Genomic DNA, 18,996 nt, shown 5'->3' on the forward strand with positions numbered 1-18,996 from the left:
CCAGTATATGCTCTGAATCATCATCCTACATATGGTGCTATTTTTCCTATAGCCTGGATTCATGGGTCCAGGAATCAGGAGGCGGAAATGGGAATGGTTCCACTTACCATCACCCCAAGTGACCCATTAGCCAAATCTTTCCTTCCTGTTCCCACAATCTTCTGCTCTGCTGGCCTAGAGGTCTTGGTGCCAGAGGGGGGAGTGTTTTTGCCAGGAGCCACAAAGAACATTCTATTGAACTGGAAACTAAGACTTACCCATGGCCACTTTGGGCTCCTGATGCCTTTGAGTGAACAGGCTGAGAAAGGAGTTACAGTGGTAGCAGGATTGATTGATTCAGACTACCAGGTGGAAATTGGACTGCTCCTCCACAATGGAGGTAAGGAAGAGTATTTTGGAGTGCAGGAGATCCTTTAGGGCATCTCTTAGTGTTACCATGCCATTATCAAAGTCAGTGGACAACTGCACAACCTAATCGAGGCAGGGTAATACATGGCCCAGATCCTTCTGGAATGAAAGGATGGGTTACCCATCCAGACTTTCTGGGGTGCTTGCTGAAGGTAGAGGAAATACAGAATGGGTAGTGGAAGAAGGTAGTTACAAATACAGATAAAGCCACATGACCAGTTACAAAACTTAGGACTGTAATTTCCATGTTTCTGCCCTACCTTGACATGGAGTATTTGTACATATCTACACCAATATTAAGATTATATCACTAGCTAACGGTTGTTGACTTTATATTTGACCCATTGTATTAGAGATTATGCATTCCTCAAGGAACCTTGCTGTGTGTTGCGGGAAGATTTTGTGTTTCTGGTTGTACATGATATAGTTATACCATGTTAGATGGAATTATGAGCTTGTCACTGTTTTCATTTGGAAATTAAGTATGATGTAAGGGGATATGGTTTGGTGTCAAGTTGATAAGGGGTGGAGTTGTGATAGTTAAAAGTGTTGTCAACTTGATCTGTTTAGTAATCCACAGAAATCCCTTTTGGGTCTGCAAGGTTGCTTCCAGGAAGGATTAGCTGAAGGAGGAAGTCCTTCCCCCACAGTGAGCCCTTCCCCCAGTCCAATGGGAACTTTATATATAAGGAAGCTCTGGGTGAAGAGTCCCTTCCTTCAATTTGGCTGCCAGAGCTGCTTGCTGCCTGCCAGTGTGGATTGAAGACTAGTGCAGACTGAAGACTAGGGTCAAATGAAGACCCACATGGATGGAAACCCAGTGGGTCCTCAGGAAGTCTCCAGACCTTCAGTGCCAGATTTGGACTGCTGAGGCATCTGGGCACATGGACTGAACAGCTACCAGGTTCCTTGATTCTTGGCCTGCAACTACTATTGGACTACCATAAATTAATCCAATAAATTCATTTTTTAATATAATCCATTCTAGCAATTCTTCTCCTCTAGAGAACCCTGACTAAATACACATACTAACCAGCTACTCTTATTAGAAGTGTTGAAGGTATGTAACTTTTCCATGCACCAGTCATCACCAGCTGAAACCAGGACATTCATTACTTTCAGAACTAAGGTTTATAATCCAGTATGCACATACATACAGCAGCACTATAAAGGACTTTTATAATTCACCATCCAAAAATAAACCCAAATTAAAAACAAATAAATCATCCCAACCCATTCAGAAGTGTGACATAAGTAATTTTTCTTTTCTTCCCATATTTTAATTTTCTAGTTATTTTATTTTTTTAATTTTATTTTATTTTATTTATTTGAGAGCAATAGACAGAGAGAAAGAGGCAGAAAGAGAGAGAGAGAGAGAGAGAGAGAGAGAGAGAGAGAGAGAATGAATATGGGTGCGCCAGGGCTTCTAACCACTGCAAACGAACTCCAGACGCGTGCACCCCCTTGTGCATCTGTCTAATGTGGGTCCTGGGGAATTGAGCCTCGAACCAGGGTCCTTAGGCTTCACAGGGCAAGCGCTTAACCTCTAAGCCATCTGTCCAGCCCTAGTTATTTTATTTTTTTATGACCAACAACAGACATCTTTTTTATTGAGTGTGTTACAAGAGGTTTAGTAAAAAAAGACCAAAGCCCATGCCGTCATCAGACTCCTCAGACTCTTCTTTTCTGGCTTCCACTTTCTTTTTTTTTTTTTTTCATTTTTTATTTATTTATTTGAGAGCGACAGACATAGAGAGAAAGACACATAGAGGGAAAGAGAGAGAATGGGCGCGCCAGGGCTTCCAGCCTCTGCAAACGAACTCCAGACGCGTGTGCCCCCTTGTGCATCTGGCTAACGTGGGACCTGGGGAACCGAGCCTCGAACCGGGGTCCTTAGGCTTCATAGGCAAGCGCTTAACCACTAAGCCATCTCTCCAGCCCATGACTTCCACTTTCTTTTCCTCAGCTGGGGCAGCAGCAGTGGCAGGGACTGGGCCTCCTGCCCACCAGCCCCTACATAGCAGGTGAGGCTCCCAGTGTTGACATTGGCCAGGGCTTTCCAAACAAGCCAGGCCAAAAAGGTTCAGCATTCACACCTGCTACTTTAATGAGTGCATTGATCTTATCCTCTGTGACAGTCAGTTTTCATGGTCATGCAGGATGAGGGCCGAGTAGATGCCGAGGAGCTCCGAGTAGGAGGCCATGGTGCAGACTGCCAGGTGTGGTGCTAGTCACCGGATAAAGTGAGGGCCTCACCCCAAGGTGGCCTTAGCTTCCCTAGTTTTGTTTTGTTTTTTAATGATGGAAAATCATAAAGAAAGTAAAGGGAACCTTAATAGGTTTTGTTTCAAGATTATCAGAGTAAAAATGTTTGTTTGAAAATGGCTCTGATAATCCTGTAAACATGTGTATCACTAAACTCAATAGCTAGATATGATGGATTGCATTTGGAAAGTTACTAATTTTCAACCTTTTCTTATCATTCTTATGTCAAAAGTATCCCTGCCAAATGTTTTAATGGAAAGTACCCTCATTATTCAACAAATCCAATCATTTTAACACATGAAACTGATATGTTTAGGTTATGTTTAGTTTGGTTTTTTTTTTTTAGTTTTAGCATGTATTAATTGTGCAAAAATGGGTTTTAGGGCTGGAGTGATGGCTCAGCAGGTAAAGCACTTGCCTGCAAAGCCTAAGGGCCAAGGTTTGATTTCCCAGAACCCACATAAGCCAGATGTACATGGTGGTGCATGTGTCTGGAGTCTGTTTGCAGTGACTAGAAGCTCTAGTGTACCATTGTCTCTCTCTAGTAAAAAAGATTAAAAATTTTAAAAATTAGAAAAAATGAATTTTATTGTGACACTTTCATACATGTATATAATGCACTTGTCTCCTTCTTTCTTCCTCCTGTCACCTTATTCTTCACAAATTAACTGGTAGTTTGTGTCCACTTTATGTATAATGTTAATCAACTCCTCTCACCAGCAATTAAGGCAATTTGTGACAATCAGAGGTGAAACAAGTTTCTGGTGGATATAGACTCAAAGCCAAAGAAATATTTCCCTCCATTTTGGTTCACACTTAATGACAATTTCATCATCCTAAAATACAAGTTGTATTATTTTCTATACAGCTTTTCAATATAAACTATATAACCAGAAAAGTCTATCTCTAGAAAGTTAAGCTCATGCTACTTAACACAAAAATGTGATCTTATCACTGCAAATACTTTTCTTGAAAAGGGACATTCATTTTTTAATGATAGAGTCAAGGCCTTGGCCTTACTTTTACGCCTAACAATTGAATTTCATGTAGAAATATGGAGCTTTACTTTCTCAGTAGAAAACAACCATTCCATTAGATTTTCTAAAATTAAATGTGACTCATTTAGAGGCAAACAACATTTATTGTGCAGGAGATTTTTATTTATTATACAATGACACAAACCAAAACTAAGACTACTAAAATTGACCATAGTATTGACAATTAAGTCATATCAACTTGGTAAGAAAATTCTAGCTAAAGTTAATCAAGGTAAGCTCTATTAAATTCTTAAGGAAAACATAATAATTGTAACACCATTAAAGTAAAAAAAAAAAAAAACCTTTCAAACAACAGGGCAAGTATAAACATCAGTATAATCACCTTAGTTTGGAGACAGAAATATAAATTGCATGCTGAAATGTGATATGTCACAGATATGTGCAAAGGCTATTAGTCTCAGTGCTTTACAACCAAAGTCTGAAACTTTACCACCACCCAGGAACTCCAATGATAGACAGGTTCTCTCTAATGACTAGCTGGAATTGAATTATACAATATGGCTGTCAGAAAAACAGACACAAATGAACATTTTTTTCCTTCTTGGTGCAGATTATACAATCAAACCAGATCATCTTGGTTGGTAAGAGGTCCATTCAAAGAGACCTATTTTCTATCACACAACATCAATAGTAAGTTCAGAGCAATTAAATTTCCATCAGTAACATTGTATCAAAATTGGAAATTCACAGCACTTTTCAAAGGCTCCACATAGAGAAAAATAAAAATTCAAGCAAAACACAGTTATTATTTCATTATAATTTACTAGCTCTTCCAGTGTGTCAGAGAGATACCAGGTTGCATGTATAGGACAGAAGGTGGATTCAGAACACAATGCACAAATATCTTGATTGCATCAGTCTATTGGTGCAGTTTCTTAGTCTACTGATAACTATGTCTGTCATCTGTCTCCATCCAGGCAATGTTATTATTCATAGGGTGGAGGAAACTTGAAATGAAAAAAAGTAATAATAAAGAAAGCAAAGTAAATTTACTTGTTACATAAATTTGAGTGTTTGTATTTGCCTGCAATCTACTTTATTCCTACTAACACAGACACTTTCATGTGTTCCCAGTCAGGGGCTCAAATAGAACATGATAGGTGATAGGAGTACTGGGGAGATAGCTCAACATTTAAAGGCACTTGCTTGTAAATCCTGCTGGCCTGAGTTTATTTCCCCAGTCACTCATATAAAGCCAGATAAGCAAAGTGGGACATGTGTGTGGAGTTCATTTGCAGTGACAAAAGACCCTGGTATACCCATACTCACTTTCTGTCTCTTTCTTCTTGCAAATAAATAAATATTAAAAAAAAAGAGTGTATGGTGAAGAAAACAAAGGCCTAAGGGAAATGCATATATTGGTCAAGTACAGAATATTCTTACCAGGAAACCTCATGAATAAAGGTCATGATCATATTCACCATTTCTCCTCATTCTAGATCAAAATATGTAAGAATGGGGACCTTTTATTATCTTTAGGTTGGCAAATGTATATGAACACCTAAACCCAGAGGGGCACTTGTATTGCATAAGTGGAGAAAACATCCACCTGTAAGCTAAGTTGTTCCTGTCAGGCCATGCCTTACAAATAGAAAACTAACCTGCCTAGGTAGAGCTTACACAACAGAAACATGATTTGAGTAGGCAACCAGACAAGACCTTGGCAAATTCAATCTACACACCATTTGCACAGACATGGGCCTAAGGACCAAAATGAACTCACCTTAAAGTTAGAGAGGAATAAACCCTTGTACTGGTTACACTATCTCATATTGGTTATTTGTTATGGCACGAGAGAGGCAGTAGGCAAGAAAGATTCCAATTAGCTGAGAAGAAAATATGAACCAAATTATTAAACACACAACAGTACTTGAAGACTTCAGGATATGGATATATTCTTTCATTTGTAACTCACCAATACTTTCCTCCTTTGAGTTTTTTTTTAATTATTACTGTATGTAAGAGTATTTGTATATGTATGCATTATATGTATGATATGTGTGTGTATATGGGTTCACATACCACGGTGCATAAGTGGAGGACAGAGGACAACCCTGGAATATTTGTCCTCATTCTTTAGAAACAAGGTCTCTGTTGTTTTTGTTGCTGCATGTATACCAGGCTAGCCGACCTGCAAGCTTCCAGATTCTCCTAGCTGTGCTTTCCACTGCCATACTGCATTGGGATCAAAGACGTGTACCTCCCCTTTGAATTTTTTCTACACAGTACTGTTTGTTACTCTGCAGCATCTAGATCGCATTCAAAGACTATAAGAGAAGTCTTACTATAACCCAGAACTTCATAACCAAACTGAAGGCAAGTTCAGAAGCTATGGGTTTTGGAGAAATTCTCAGTAACCAGAAAAATTAGGAATGTTGCTTAGGACAAACAACGAATAAAGTAAAATGTTTATCTATGAAGGCAGGGTTGTTTTTGTTTTGTTTGTTTGTTTTGTTTTTAGAGGTAGTGTGTCTCACTCTAGCTCAGGCTGACCTGGAATTCACTATGTAGTCTCAGGGTGGCCTCAAGCTCATGGCAATCTTCCTACCTCTGCCTCCCGAGTGCTGGGATTAAAGGCGTGCGCCACTACACCTGGCTGGTATTTTTTTTTAATACTTGTGCTGTCCAATACAGTAGACCCTACCCTCATGTGGCTACTGAGGTCTTCAAATGTGACTAAAGCAACTGAAGTTTTAATTTTATTTTATAATTAGAATGGTTCAAAGGAGGCTAGTTGCTATTGTATTAATGTGGATTTAGATTGTAGGCTATGCTACTTTATAAACATACTAGAACTAGCCATGCATTAGTCTTATTTGTATGGTTCTAAATATAAGAAAAAACTTGCCCCAAGAATTCATTCAAAACCACAATACATACTGCTTATGCTACAGTGAGCACCTGGGAAATAATCAACCTACTATGTAACATCTATATAAGATATTAGGCATGTACTGAATTTGGAGCTGTATTATCTACATTCCATTAGATTTGGGCTTATACATAACATACAGGTAGTGGCAACCCAGAAAAAAAAATAAAAACTGATAATGTCCTAGAATCTTGAATAATTACAAAGAAAACCAGGATTCCCATTTATTTCATGATTTTTGTTAACTAAAAGGTCACTGATTTATCCCATAGTTAATGGTTTTTAAAAGACATACTAAGCCAATAATGTGGCTCATTGGTAGCATGTTTGGGTAGCATTAACGAGGCCCTGGGTTTGAGCCGCTGCACCAAAAAATGCACATATATATATGCATAAATAATTTTTAAATATATTTTGTTATTGATTTATTTGAGAGGGGGGAGGCAGATAGAAAGAGAGAATGGGTGTGCCAGGGCCTCCAGCCACTGCAAATAAACTCCACACACATGTGCCCCTTTGTGCATCTGGTTTACATGAGTCCTAGGGAACCAAACCTGGGTCCTTAGGCTTCACAGGCAAATGCATTAACCACTAAGCCATTTCCTCAGCCCCAAAATACATTTTTTTTAAAAAAGATGTATACTGCTACAGTGATTTGACTATGATAATGGGAATGAATTTTTAGAGTAGTTGTCTAAAACAAAATATTAAAGCAAAGCTGGGGGGGGAGAGATGGCTCAGTGGTGACAGGTGCTTGCTTGCAAAGTCTGACAGCCCAGGGTTCAATTCCCCAGTACCCATATAAAGCCAGAAGCATGGGGCACATGCATCTCGAGTTTCCTTGCAGTAGCAAGAGGCCCCAGGGGGTCAAATTTCAATCTCTCTCTCTCTCTCCCCCTCCTTCTCTGAAAAATAAAAATAAAAAAATTAAAAGATTAGAGAAAATCCTAAAATGACTGAATTATAAATCAAAATCAATATTATATATCCAACATAAGTCCCAACATTCCACTATAGGAAAAGCAAACCTATTTCTATACTTTGACAGGTAACTGAGAACTTTGTGAAAATGCCTTCACTATCCAAGCCCCTGAAGCAAATGTCTTCAAGAACTAAAAGTAAAAACTTTCTATTTTATATCTAGAAGAAGCACAAGATGTTTCCAATGGAAAAATGATGAATTACCTGAAAGCAAGCCACTCCAAAGGAAATTCCGGCAACGACTCCCATTTCTGACTCTATGACTGTCATCACCTTTATAAAGCAACCCTAATGAAGAAGGAAAAAACATTAAGTACAAAATAAACAGGTTGTGCTTTCTTTAAATCTATGTATTTACTTATTTATTCATCTGTAAGCAGAGAAACCAAGAAAGAGTGGGAGACAAAGAGAAAGAGACAGACAGAGAGAGCACACACACCTGGGCATAGTACCACTGCAAATGAACTCCAGATGCATGCGTTACTTTGTACATCTAGCCTTATGTGGGTACTGGTAAATCAAACCCAGGTCATTAGGCTTTGCAGGTAAGAGCTTTAACCACTGACCAATTTCCCCAGCCCTGTGCTTTTCTTTATGGTAATAAATACTTGGATCATACAACTGTAGAAAAAGATGACCTTGAGCTATCATTAGACTTTGATTATCATTTTACTGAAATCTATTCTTTTTCATGTGCCCTCAGTTCTGATTCCCACCTTTTGGAATATCCATTTGAAAGCCCCTCGCTAGTTATATGAAATGAAGTTCGTTGCCTGAACTACTTCAAATTATATGTATTAATGTGAGGAAAACTGAGTCATTTTTATATTCAATTATATCCTCATATACTGCCAAATAAAAGGTTTAAGGGCTGGTGAGATGGCTTAGTGGATAAGGAGCTTGCCTGTGAAGACTAAAGACCTGGGTTCAAATCCCCAGTACTCACATAAGTCAGATACACAAGGGAGCACATGCATCTGGAGTTCATTTGCAGTGGTACTATGCCCAGGCATGCTCATGTTTTTTCCCTTTCCCTCCCCCTCCCCCTCCCTTCCCCCCTCCTTTCCCCCTCCCTCCCTCCCCCCCCCTCCCCACACACACTCTTTCTTGCTTTCTCTGCTTACAGACGAATAAATAGCAGTGGCTAGGGGCAATGGCATGTCCATTCATTTTTTCTATGTGGCTCTTTCTCTCTCTCAAATAAATAAATAATTTTAATTAAAAAGGGCTGAAGGGATTGCTTAGAGATTAGGGTGCTTGCCTAAAAAGCCAAAGGACCCAGATTTGATTCCCTAGTACCCACATAAACCAGATGCACAAGGTGGTGCATGCATCTGGAGTTCTTTTGCAATGGCTAGAAGCCCTGACACACCCATTCTTTTTCTCTCAAATAAATAAAATATTTAAAAAATAAATTAATTTTTTTAAAGTTTTAAAAGGCTCCTTACTTCATTGTTTACTTTATCTGCGTCTCTCTGTGGAGAACAACCATCAAGTTTACAGCAACTCCTTGGAAATCCTGTTTCTGAGTAATAATTTGTATCTTTCCAATCTCTATAGTTGGTGACTCCACAACAATGCAACTGAAAAGTTTTTTAAAAAGGTATAGTTAATATTATTACTCTGTAGTTAAAAGTTCAACCTAACATCATCTATTGCATTTTATGCTCACAACAACATGATCTATACTCAATGATCTTTCCCCATTATTGATTCAAAAGGTTTGTACTTGGTTATAACACCAAGTGTGACAGTTTCAGACTGACATTACTTTCCTCGTATAGTTGGCACTGACAATATTTGTAAAAGTGGAGAGGGAAGAGAACAAGGTCATGTGAGAACAAAACGCAGATGTGTTACTTGGTGTCATCCCACATTGCTTTCCTGTGAAAGTGGACAACGGCTAGTAGCCTGGCTCAATCCTTTCCTCTGAAGAAACACAGAATATGTTTCCCTTGAGAAGCTACCATCTATAATCACTTACTGTACTTTGAATCTTGTCTACTGCTTCACTTCTATAATCTCCAGTAGCGTTGTACTGCTTCAAAGCATTTTCATAATTACTTTTAAAGCTGTTCTTAATCTGCAAAGAGAAAACAAAATGCCCACAGAAATAGATGTTACTTTGAAGACTATACTAACAGGTACAAAGCACTCAAATAAGCCTTCACTACTTACAGGATGACTTCCTAACAACCATACATTTACTTAATTACAATATTATCTTTAATATACCCATATAAAGCTTTTGGTGATGTGAATTAAGGCTATCTTATCTTTTCAAAATATGATTTATATGGAGAAAGTATCAGTTTTGTGTCATAAATTTATTTTACGTTCCTATCGGTAAAGTTTTTTTTTAAATTATTTATTTATTTATTTATTTATTTGAGAGCAACAGACACAGAGAGAAAGGCAGATAGAGGGAGAGAGAGAGAATGGGCATGCCAGGGCTTCCAGCCTCTGCAAACGAACTCCAGACGTGTGCGCCCCCTTGTGCATCTGGCTAACGTGGGACCTGGGGAACCGAGCCTTGAACCGGGGTCCTTAGGCTTCACAGGCAAGCTCAAAGTTTTAAGTTATACATTATACCACCTCTCCTCTAATAGGTACTTATACACAGAATAGTAACGGGAAATTCAGGAAATTAAGAGTAGCGTTTTCTTGTAATAATTATCAGCCTAAAATTATTAATTTTATATATGTTAAAAGTGGTCCATAATTTTAACTAGAACACCAATACTGATGGGTGCAAACTAAGGACGAAGCTTTAAACACAACAATAAGTAATTTAAAAATATTAAAAGCTATCTAAATCTACCACTTTATCATTTTTTGTCATAGAGGTTAACTTTTAACGTACAATAATTGTCTAATTCAGACTTACCTCGTGTCTGAAAACAAATCCTACAATGGCAGCAACTAGTTCGACCAAAAAAATGAGTGTCAAAAACATTGCATACTGTGGGATAAGAAGAAAGTCTGAGTCAGCATAAACAAGTATATCCCAGTTGCAAAAGGAACTGTGTGTTTTGGGGGGAGGGGATCTTCTCAATCACTACAGCATATTTTTTATTGAAAAGGTCAGGAATAACATTATCAAAATGTTATTATATAAACATGAAGATTGACAGCTGAACTGTTAGTAAGTTTTCATAAGAAAAAGAAAAAATTGTAAACATCTGTGGCTACTTCCAAAAAACAAAACATACTGTATGTAAGTCTACTGTGAAAACCAAGATTTTTTTTTTTCTGTGAAAAACAAGGACTCACGACTCACCAGTTTTAGCATCCATGCAGAAGCTCGACAGGTAGCAAAACAACCAAAGGTACCCAAAAGAATAATGACAGTGCCTGTGCCAATGAGCACAAAAGGGACATTGGTGGCCTTCTCATTTAAGAGGGAAAAATAATTTTCCAGGCTCACTTTGCCCCAAATGCCAACAGCAAGGAGGATAACACCAGTGATCTATGTGAGAAACCAAAGAACAGAAGCAGTTAGGAACTATAAACAATTGTCTCTTCAATCACGAACCAGGAAGTATTTAATGAGACACAGTATATCAGAGGTTCAATTTAGCACTCTGGCCACAGCTCAGTGGCGGGGATATTGTAGGCTAGGAGGGAGGGTCAAAGAGGATAGGAAGGGACTCGACACATCAAAAAAGGCTGTGGTTAAAGCATTTTGTCAAAATTCTTTAAATTAATATATTTTGTTGCATAAACACAAGCCTCATAGCATATGTACCTAGGGATCAAAACTTCTTGTCAGTCTTAATCCTGTCTTAGGAAGAAATCCATTCTAGAGGGGAGAAATGTGTTTATGGATTCTAGAAATTTCCTCCATAACCCAACCCCCAATTTAGGGGTGAGGGCAGGATACCAAAGGACCGTACACAAAAGAAAACCCAAGCACAGATTGGCAGGAGTGCAGTCATACCATACTTACCTATGGAAAATCCCCCTCTTAATGAAGCAGTGAAAAGAAAGACACTATTATGCAAGAGACCCCTCAAAGTGGAGGGGGGAGAGTGAACTAGCCTTGTCTCTCCAAAGGTTCAGCGACCCCCTCGTGTCTTTTGAGGGGCTTATTCCCCTAGCTTCCCGGTCGATTGGTGCGTCTGGGTACTCCCAGTCCGGCCAGCTATGGGCTGCCCTCATCTCGCACCTATCCCCCAGCGTCAGCGCCTATGCCACTCGTCATCTGCGCCAAGATCCCTGAAATCAAGGCCGCCCAAACCTCAGCCCACTACGGACCGAGTTCCCTCAGCTTCGAGTCACACCCCCCACCACCACAAAAGCCAGAGATCCCCGGCCGTCCCAGGCTCTCACCCAGAAGATGAACGTGTAGATCAAAAGAACGCTCTTGAAACAAGTAATGACTGGTTTAGTCTGCAGTCTCCGAGATGGGGACGCCATGACTAGCCAGAGACCCTGCACCACACCGAGTGATCGAACAGAGCCAGGCAGGCTCGGAGTCCCCGAGCTTCCCCGGAAAGTGCCGAAAACTTACGAGTATCTACGACTCAGAAGAGCCGGAAACACCATTCCGTTTTCCAGAGGGTCAAGTTCGCGAGGCTGTTCGGAAAGTGGCGGCAACTTCGGAGCGCCCCCTGCCGAAGGACACTGAAAACTACGTATAAAGGTTGCAGAGCTTTCTTCCCTTTTTCCTCCCCCCAAGAAATCTTTCCTGCCCACCAACCCTTACTTTGCCTTTCGTACTTCATCCTATTGTTGTCTATGGACAGCATCGTCCACAGTGCTGTACGATTTGGCCTCCCAGGCCCCTAGTGCCATAAAAGGAATAAAATAATGAAAAATTAGACATGACCTACAAAAATACAGAAGTGAGCTAAGAATATGTTACTACACAGGAAAATATCCACAATAAGTATATTTTCAAAGAGAATCAAAGCAGATTTCAGCGCAATATGTACAGCTGTGTGCGCTTAAAACAACACTGAAAATAAAAATGAAATGAACCTGAGTCAGGAGATTAATCTGATTTTTTTTTTTTCACTTGTGCTGTGCTTTTCAATTTGTGAGTATTGCTTTATGGCCATAGGGAGGGGGATAAGGATGAATGGATGGAATGAATAACTTGTTGAAAGAATTTCAAAACTACTTGTTAGAGATAATATTGCATTCTAGAATTTCCTTCTGAAGTTTAAAAACTCTATTATGCCTCCCCTCTATTATCCTTTCAGTAATTAGAACCTTGAAGGAATGCAAGTTCAGCCATAGCCTGCAAAGTTTTTTGGTTTTTTTTTTAAGGGAAACTACTACAGAGAATGCCAGGTAAATATGAAAGCACCAAAACACAAAGCACTCTGTATTTCAGTCCCCTGATATTTTACCAGTATGGACCAACTGACCACACAGAAAAGTTAATACCCACGTTCTTTCTAATTTAGGTGGCTTCCTCTATTACACTAGCTTTGGTTTGAGGTGTCTGGTTCTCCCAAGGGAAATTTTCCCAATTGTTTAGAACGTCCTAGAACTTGAGACTATGTTTTGTTCCTAAAGAAGTAAGATGCTTGTGGAATGGGAATCAATTCCCCAAAAGTTCCCATTCCCATATGTCCAAATGTTGCTCCAAGTCAACCTTAACAGTAGACTGACATTTTAAAACCATTTAAAAATCGTCACTATTCACATTGTCTCAATAGTGGGAAGGCAAAAGCTGATGTTCTTTTAGTTTCTATCTTGACTTGGGAATGGTCACATGTGAGGAAGTAGACAAGCCTCCTGAATTGACTTAACTTAAAAAAAAAAAAAAAACCTGGATCATGCAAATCAGAATAGCCTTATAGGGTACTTTCTAGTTACTGACATCTATAAAATGTAGGCAAGTCCTTATTTCATAAGGAACATAGGGGAAGTGCTTAGTCAAATATACAGGAACAAACATATATTTATGAAGCTACTATAACGAGTTAATTCTATGCCTTTTATCAAAATCAAGGAAAAAAGAAATAAATGAGCCTAGATAATACAGAACTCTACTAGTAACAGCTTTCCAGCAACACTGAAGGTTCAAGAGTGACCATTCAGGTTTTCAGATCAAGTTCAATTTAAACAGTTCATTTGCTTCTCTTGGGAACCTCACAGTGGGATGTCTTTTTCTTCCAATCGGGTTCATAACACATTTATAAAATGTTTTAAATACAAATGAATTAATGAAGTGGTATTGACACCTGGTTTCCCTCTTTTTACTCAGGAACATTAGTTCAGCCCATAGCATTTATATTTCTTGAAATGGAGGATAGACATAATCAAAGAGAATAAAAAGACCATTATTGGGAGTGAAAACTCAATTGCCAGTGTAGTGAAAAATAGACATTAGGACTTCCAGCCTCCTTTCTTGACAAAGAAATATACCTTTTACTAGGGCAATGGTAATCTCTAAGAAATCTGAGTTGAAACAGTGAAATATAGATTTATATATTTCTTTAACCATATAGTGAGACATAGCATAAAACTTTTATAATAATTGTGTATCCTAGTAAATTATAGGCACTTAAAGTGTAAAAGTAAGATATATTATTTTCCTTTTTTTTTTTTTTTTTTTGGTTTTTCGAGGTAGGGTCTCACTCTGGTCCAGGCTGACCTGGAATTGACTATGTAGTCTCAGGGTGGGCTCGAACTCACTGTGATCCACCTACCTCTGCCTCCTGAGTGCTGACATTAAAGGCGTGCGCCACCATGCCCAGCTCTATTTTCCCTTTTAAATCATGTATGTATGTTTCTGTTTCTGTTTCTGTTTCTGTTTCTGTTTCTGTTTCTGTTTTGTATTATAAAAGTGTTGGTCTATATTGTTGCATCACAGAAAGCTTTTCAAGGTCTGGGTTCTCAACTAAAATGCAAGGTCTTTTAGAGCAGAGACTGAGTGTTACATGTGCGTTATCAATATAGGAATGGAGTTAGGAGTCAATGCATTTTCCCTGGCTAACCTATCTCATAATTGACACGTGTTTAACATCACAACGGGCCAATACTGCTGTTGCAAAAAGTCCTGTTTTCATGAAGGAGAGGTAAATACTCAAGCTTTTCTACTTGAAACTTTGCTTGAAACATATACCACAGAACCAGAAAAGAGGAAAGTTCCATTGACTTAGTCACACAAAGGTGCCCTGTGCTTTGAATATTGACCTAGGACCAGTTCCTATAACATCCCGCCAGACGTCTGAGGTTCAAAGGAGCTACTATTGGAGAATGAATTACTGCATTTCCAAGATCTGTAATAAATTTTATCCTAAAATTAGAAAGGTCTAATATACAAATATGTGTAAAACTGGATAAATTATATCCATACATGCAGATATATATTATATACCCTTAGTAAATACTTCGAGGCAAAGTCATCAATAAAATAGCAAACATTCAAGTTTTAAAATGTCATGTTTACCTCAGCTGCAGGAGAGAGGCTGGGGGAAAGGGGACTCTAAGTATATGCAAAGCTTTATTCTTAGGCTAAAGGACCATAATTAAGAGATCTTTGTACTAAGAACTCCAAGTATTCAGGGAAGTCTTGCTAACTGACTCTTTGTCATCCTAAACAGAAAGTTTCCTTTGAAGCTTAGGATTTACCACGTCCTGGAAAGAATTTTCATTGTGTGCCTGAGAGCAAAGTCATATTTCTGTGGCTGAAGCAAAAACAAACTAGCTCAAGCAAAATCCACGACTTATTTCCAAGAATGTGTTGACTTTCCTTCGTTCCCTTCCTCTGCCACTCACAACACAGCTTTGTTTGAACGACAGTCAGTGCCAATTTAAACCAAAGTCTGACAGGGAAAGTAATATTCCAGTGGCCACAACACCTTGCACCACTGTCTCCTTCCCTGCTACACCAGTTTCCCCCTTTCTACCATGTCACAAAACCCAAAAAATTCAGTTTAGCTCAAATCTAGGCCCAGGTCTGAGTACAAAACCAAATCTAAAATATAGTAAATCCAATCCAAACCAATTTAAGAAATGTTTCCCTAGGCTATAAGATAATTTCATTTTTTCAAGTATTAAAAATAACTGTGAAGCCAGGCATGGTGGTGCACGCCTTTAATCCCAACAGTCGGGAGGAAGAGGTAGGAGGATTGCCATGAGTTCAAAGCCACCTTGAGACTGCACAGTGTATTCCAGGTTAGCCTGGGCTAGACTGAGGCCCTACCTCAAAAAAAAAAAAAAAAAAAAAAAAAAAAAAAAACTGTGATACTGAGCACTGGGTACCAACCACTGTTGCTAAGTGCCTAATACCTGTCACCTCTTGCCTACATCACAAAAGCCCATCATTCTACACATGAAGAAACAAGTCCAAAGCTATCTTGACTCAGACTAGGCTAAGATTACTGCTGTTCAGAAGCTGAGATGCTACAAACAAGGGATCCCTGAAGCACAAGAAATGTGATGGTTGCCTAATTCTACCTTAAGCTTAGGGATGGGGTAGGATGACTTAACCTTTTGCCTTCACCCCAATAGAATAGCTGTCCAGGTATTAAACCTGTTTGTTTTGGAGTGAAAAAATCTGATTATTAATTTCTGATTTGACTTATTCATTTGCCCCTTTATGAACACAAATATACATTTGACACCAAAAAAGTAGAAAAAAATAAGTTTTGTTAAATATTGTTGTCACTTGTTTTGCATTTAGTAAGGATTTGTGTCCCTTCCCAATTAACTTCCTGTAACCTTCAAGATCAGGTTTAAATGGTTTCTTTGCCAGACATCAGGCAAGGGAAATAGCATAAACCAGAATCCTCACTGTGGCACCCCCCATGCTTTGCCCCCAAACACAACCTCAACTCATTTCCTGCTGCTATTCCAATATGAATTTTCTAGTCTCCCTAAGTCAATAGTGTTACTCCACAAACAAGCAAGGTCTTTTCCCTATTCTCTACTCAACTTCAAACCACAAAGTGATATTTTTCAATATCCAGCTTCCCACAACTCATTCCCCCTCATGTATCCCACCTCTTTCTCTAATGTCAATGCTCAAAGTCTGACCACACACTTACATTAACTTGGGCCCTTAGCCAATTATTGCAGTGCTGGCTTTGAGTTGCTTCTAACTTATTCTACATCCTGCCATCTAGATGATCAGAAACTAAGGAAGAGCTGGTGTAAAAGGGCCACTGTGGCTCCTGAGCAGCCTAGGACATAATGCTCAATTTATGAGCTCATCAGGTGCTCAGCCAATCCCTGTATAGTACATTAAGATCACAGCTAGTCTAGGGATAACAGTTACTCAACTATTTTAATTAAATTTTAAAAACTAAATGTCTAAGCTACCCCAATATTGCAATGTCACAAAACAGGAAAATTAAATTGAGTTCTTACACAATGTCTTGACTTTTTTCTACTGTCTTAAAAACCAGTAAAAACTCATCTGCCATTTCATTCAGACAGTTTTATCACATAAATAGCCTTAACATTTTCATTTTTAAGCCTTTTTCTTTTTAAAACAATGTTGTGTGTGTGTATTCATATGTTTTATTGTAGACAAGTGTGTGGAGATCAAAGAACAACTTTTAAGGTGATTCTTTTCCTTCGACCTTATTTGAGGCAGAACCTCTCATTGTTGTTGACCACTGCATTTGCAAGCCTCTAGGAAATTCTTCTTCTGTACCTCCTATCTCAACATAGGTGCACTGGGATGATGGGAGTGCACTACAACTTTTGGCTTTCTCCATAGGGTTTGGGAATCTGAACTTAGGTAGTAAGAGTTGCCTGGCAAGCATTTTATCCACTTTTTCTAAGACCCCTCCAATTTTCTATGGCTAAGTACCTATGATGAAATTTAAAAACACCTCAAACTTATTTTCTTAAAATTACATGTGGCATGTTATAACCATTTCATACTTTATCATTTCATTCATTAATTCATAACCAATTATTTTAAAAATTAGTTTCCTGAGTAGGCATATTTTATCAACTATTGTCTCTTGTATTGTTCCCATTATTCCTTTTCTAATATTCTGTTCCATGATGTCTATTTTTCCTTCACTCTATCCTGTCCACTCTTTTTAGATTCTCCATGAAGCCTTTCTTTCCATGATGCTGCCTTCTGCAAAACTCATAGTATATAGTTATAGACATGTAGAAATGGGAAATACTTTGTTGAGTGGTATTAAATTGTACAATTCTATGTCTGCTTTCTAAGAAACTTGTTTCTAGTCTAACCTCCTTGAACTTTGCTGACACCTCAACTATGTCAGTAACTTATGTTATCTCATATGATTTTTTAAAAAATTAATACCTTATTGACTGCTGAGAGGCTTCATATTAAATTACTTCAAGCTGAGAATACTGAATTATAATAATTTTAGTATATATATATATATATATATATATATATTGATTAATCAATATCTTAATCTTATCAGCCAAACTACAGAGTGGTGTTTTATTTAATTTTATATCCCATAACATCTAGCTTTGTATTTTTCACACCTAGTAAGGACTGCAGAAATGTGTGAGAGAGAGAGGGTAGAGGGAGAGAGAGGGCAAGAGAAACAGAGAGGGGGGAGAGAGAGATTAAGCTCCCTGTTTGGGGTTAGCTCCTCATATTCCTCACTACAGTGTGTCCCTTCCTCTCACATACACTTTTACTTTTGTCTCTCTGCGATTTACATATTCTCCCCTCTTCACTTGCTTCTTCAACCAATTTCTATCGCATCGTTTTTGCTCCTTCCAGCTTGAATGGGGTTGAGGCCTTCTGGTGCATCCTTATCCTAGCATGTGGTAGACTCTGGGTTGGATGTTAGGAATATAAACACTAGAGGCAATTTCCTGGCCCTCTAGGCCTTCACAGCCCACTGGAGTGTCAGAGATAAGTTAAGAACAAGGACAATGGTGTGATGTGCTCACAATAATTGAGACATGCTCAAAGTGTGCTGTGAGAGAAAAGGAATGCAACATAATCCGCCTCTGGCATGAGCTAGAATTTCTCCTCAGCCCGTTTTAACAAGCCAAGAAAGAGGAGAAGGGGATACAGATAGAGGAATTTTGCTTGCAAAGGCTCAAAAGCATTAAAAGAAGGACATTCTATATCCAGAAAGAGGAGTTCTGAGATGAATGCTTAAAACCTGGCTGAAGATACAGGTGAAGTATGGAATGCCAGGCCATGCTAAGGGCTCAGACTATTCTCTATGGAAAGAGGCTGGAGCCAGAGAAAGGAGTTCTTTTAGGAAGAAAACAGCCTTGATACATGTATTCATTCTCTTTCTCTCTTTCCTCTCTCTCTCTCTGTCTCTCTCTCTCTCTCTCTCTCTCTCTCTCACACACACACACACACACACACACACACACACACACACACACATATATACACACACGCACACACACAAACACATATACGTAAGATTAATATAGTTTAATATATTCATTACTTTCTAACATGTGAATTTAGAGTAAACCTAC

General features: G+C 38.7%; 1 protein-coding gene and 1 pseudogene across 2 annotated transcripts; both read right to left on the reverse strand.

The window, feature by feature from the left end:
- Window positions 1–2,027: 2,027 nt before the first annotated feature.
- LOC123456553 lies at window positions 2,028–2,612 on the reverse strand (annotated as a pseudogene).
- A 1,182-nt stretch (window positions 2,613–3,794) lies between these two features.
- Tspan6 (tetraspanin 6) lies at window positions 3,795–12,098 on the reverse strand. 2 transcript variants are annotated; one of them, XM_045140961.1, is made up of 9 exons: window positions 11,917–12,037; window positions 11,534–11,550; window positions 10,865–11,053; window positions 10,472–10,546; window positions 9,569–9,667; window positions 9,033–9,167; window positions 7,789–7,872; window positions 5,455–5,557; window positions 3,795–4,678 (listed from the first exon to the last, which is right to left on the reverse strand). In XM_045140961.1, exons 3-8 carry the CDS (start codon window positions 10,874–10,876, stop codon window positions 5,489–5,491), a joined length of 474 nt encoding a protein of 157 aa, XP_044996896.1. In that variant the 5' UTR covers window positions 10,877–11,053; window positions 11,534–11,550; window positions 11,917–12,037; the 3' UTR covers window positions 3,795–4,678; window positions 5,455–5,488. The 2 variants fall into 2 exon arrangements, with proteins under 2 accessions (XP_044996896.1, XP_004668853.1); XM_004668796.2 differs by lacking the exon at window positions 11,534–11,550 and having other exon boundaries at window positions 11,917–12,098.
- Window positions 12,099–18,996: the final 6,898 nt, after the last annotated feature.

This window comes from Jaculus jaculus, chromosome X, assembly GCF_020740685.1.
Source record: "Jaculus jaculus isolate mJacJac1 chromosome X, mJacJac1.mat.Y.cur, whole genome shotgun sequence".
In the NCBI taxonomy this organism is placed as follows: Eukaryota; Metazoa; Chordata; class Mammalia; order Rodentia; family Dipodidae; genus Jaculus; species Jaculus jaculus.

Excerpts from the sequence above, each read along its gene's own strand:
- Tspan6 (XM_004668796.2), bottom strand. The coding sequence starts at position 12,003 with ATGGCGTCCCCATCTCGGAGACTGCAGACTAAACCAGTCATTACTTGT. Across the intron at positions 9,168-9,568 it reads TAGACAAGATTCAAAGTACA|TTGCATTGTTGTGGAGTCAC; the intron begins GTAAGTGATTAT and ends AAAACTTTTCAG. Across the intron at positions 7,873-9,032 it reads CAGATAAAGTAAACAATGAA|GGTTGCTTTATAAAGGTGAT; the intron begins GTAAGGAGCCTT and ends CTTCTTCATTAG.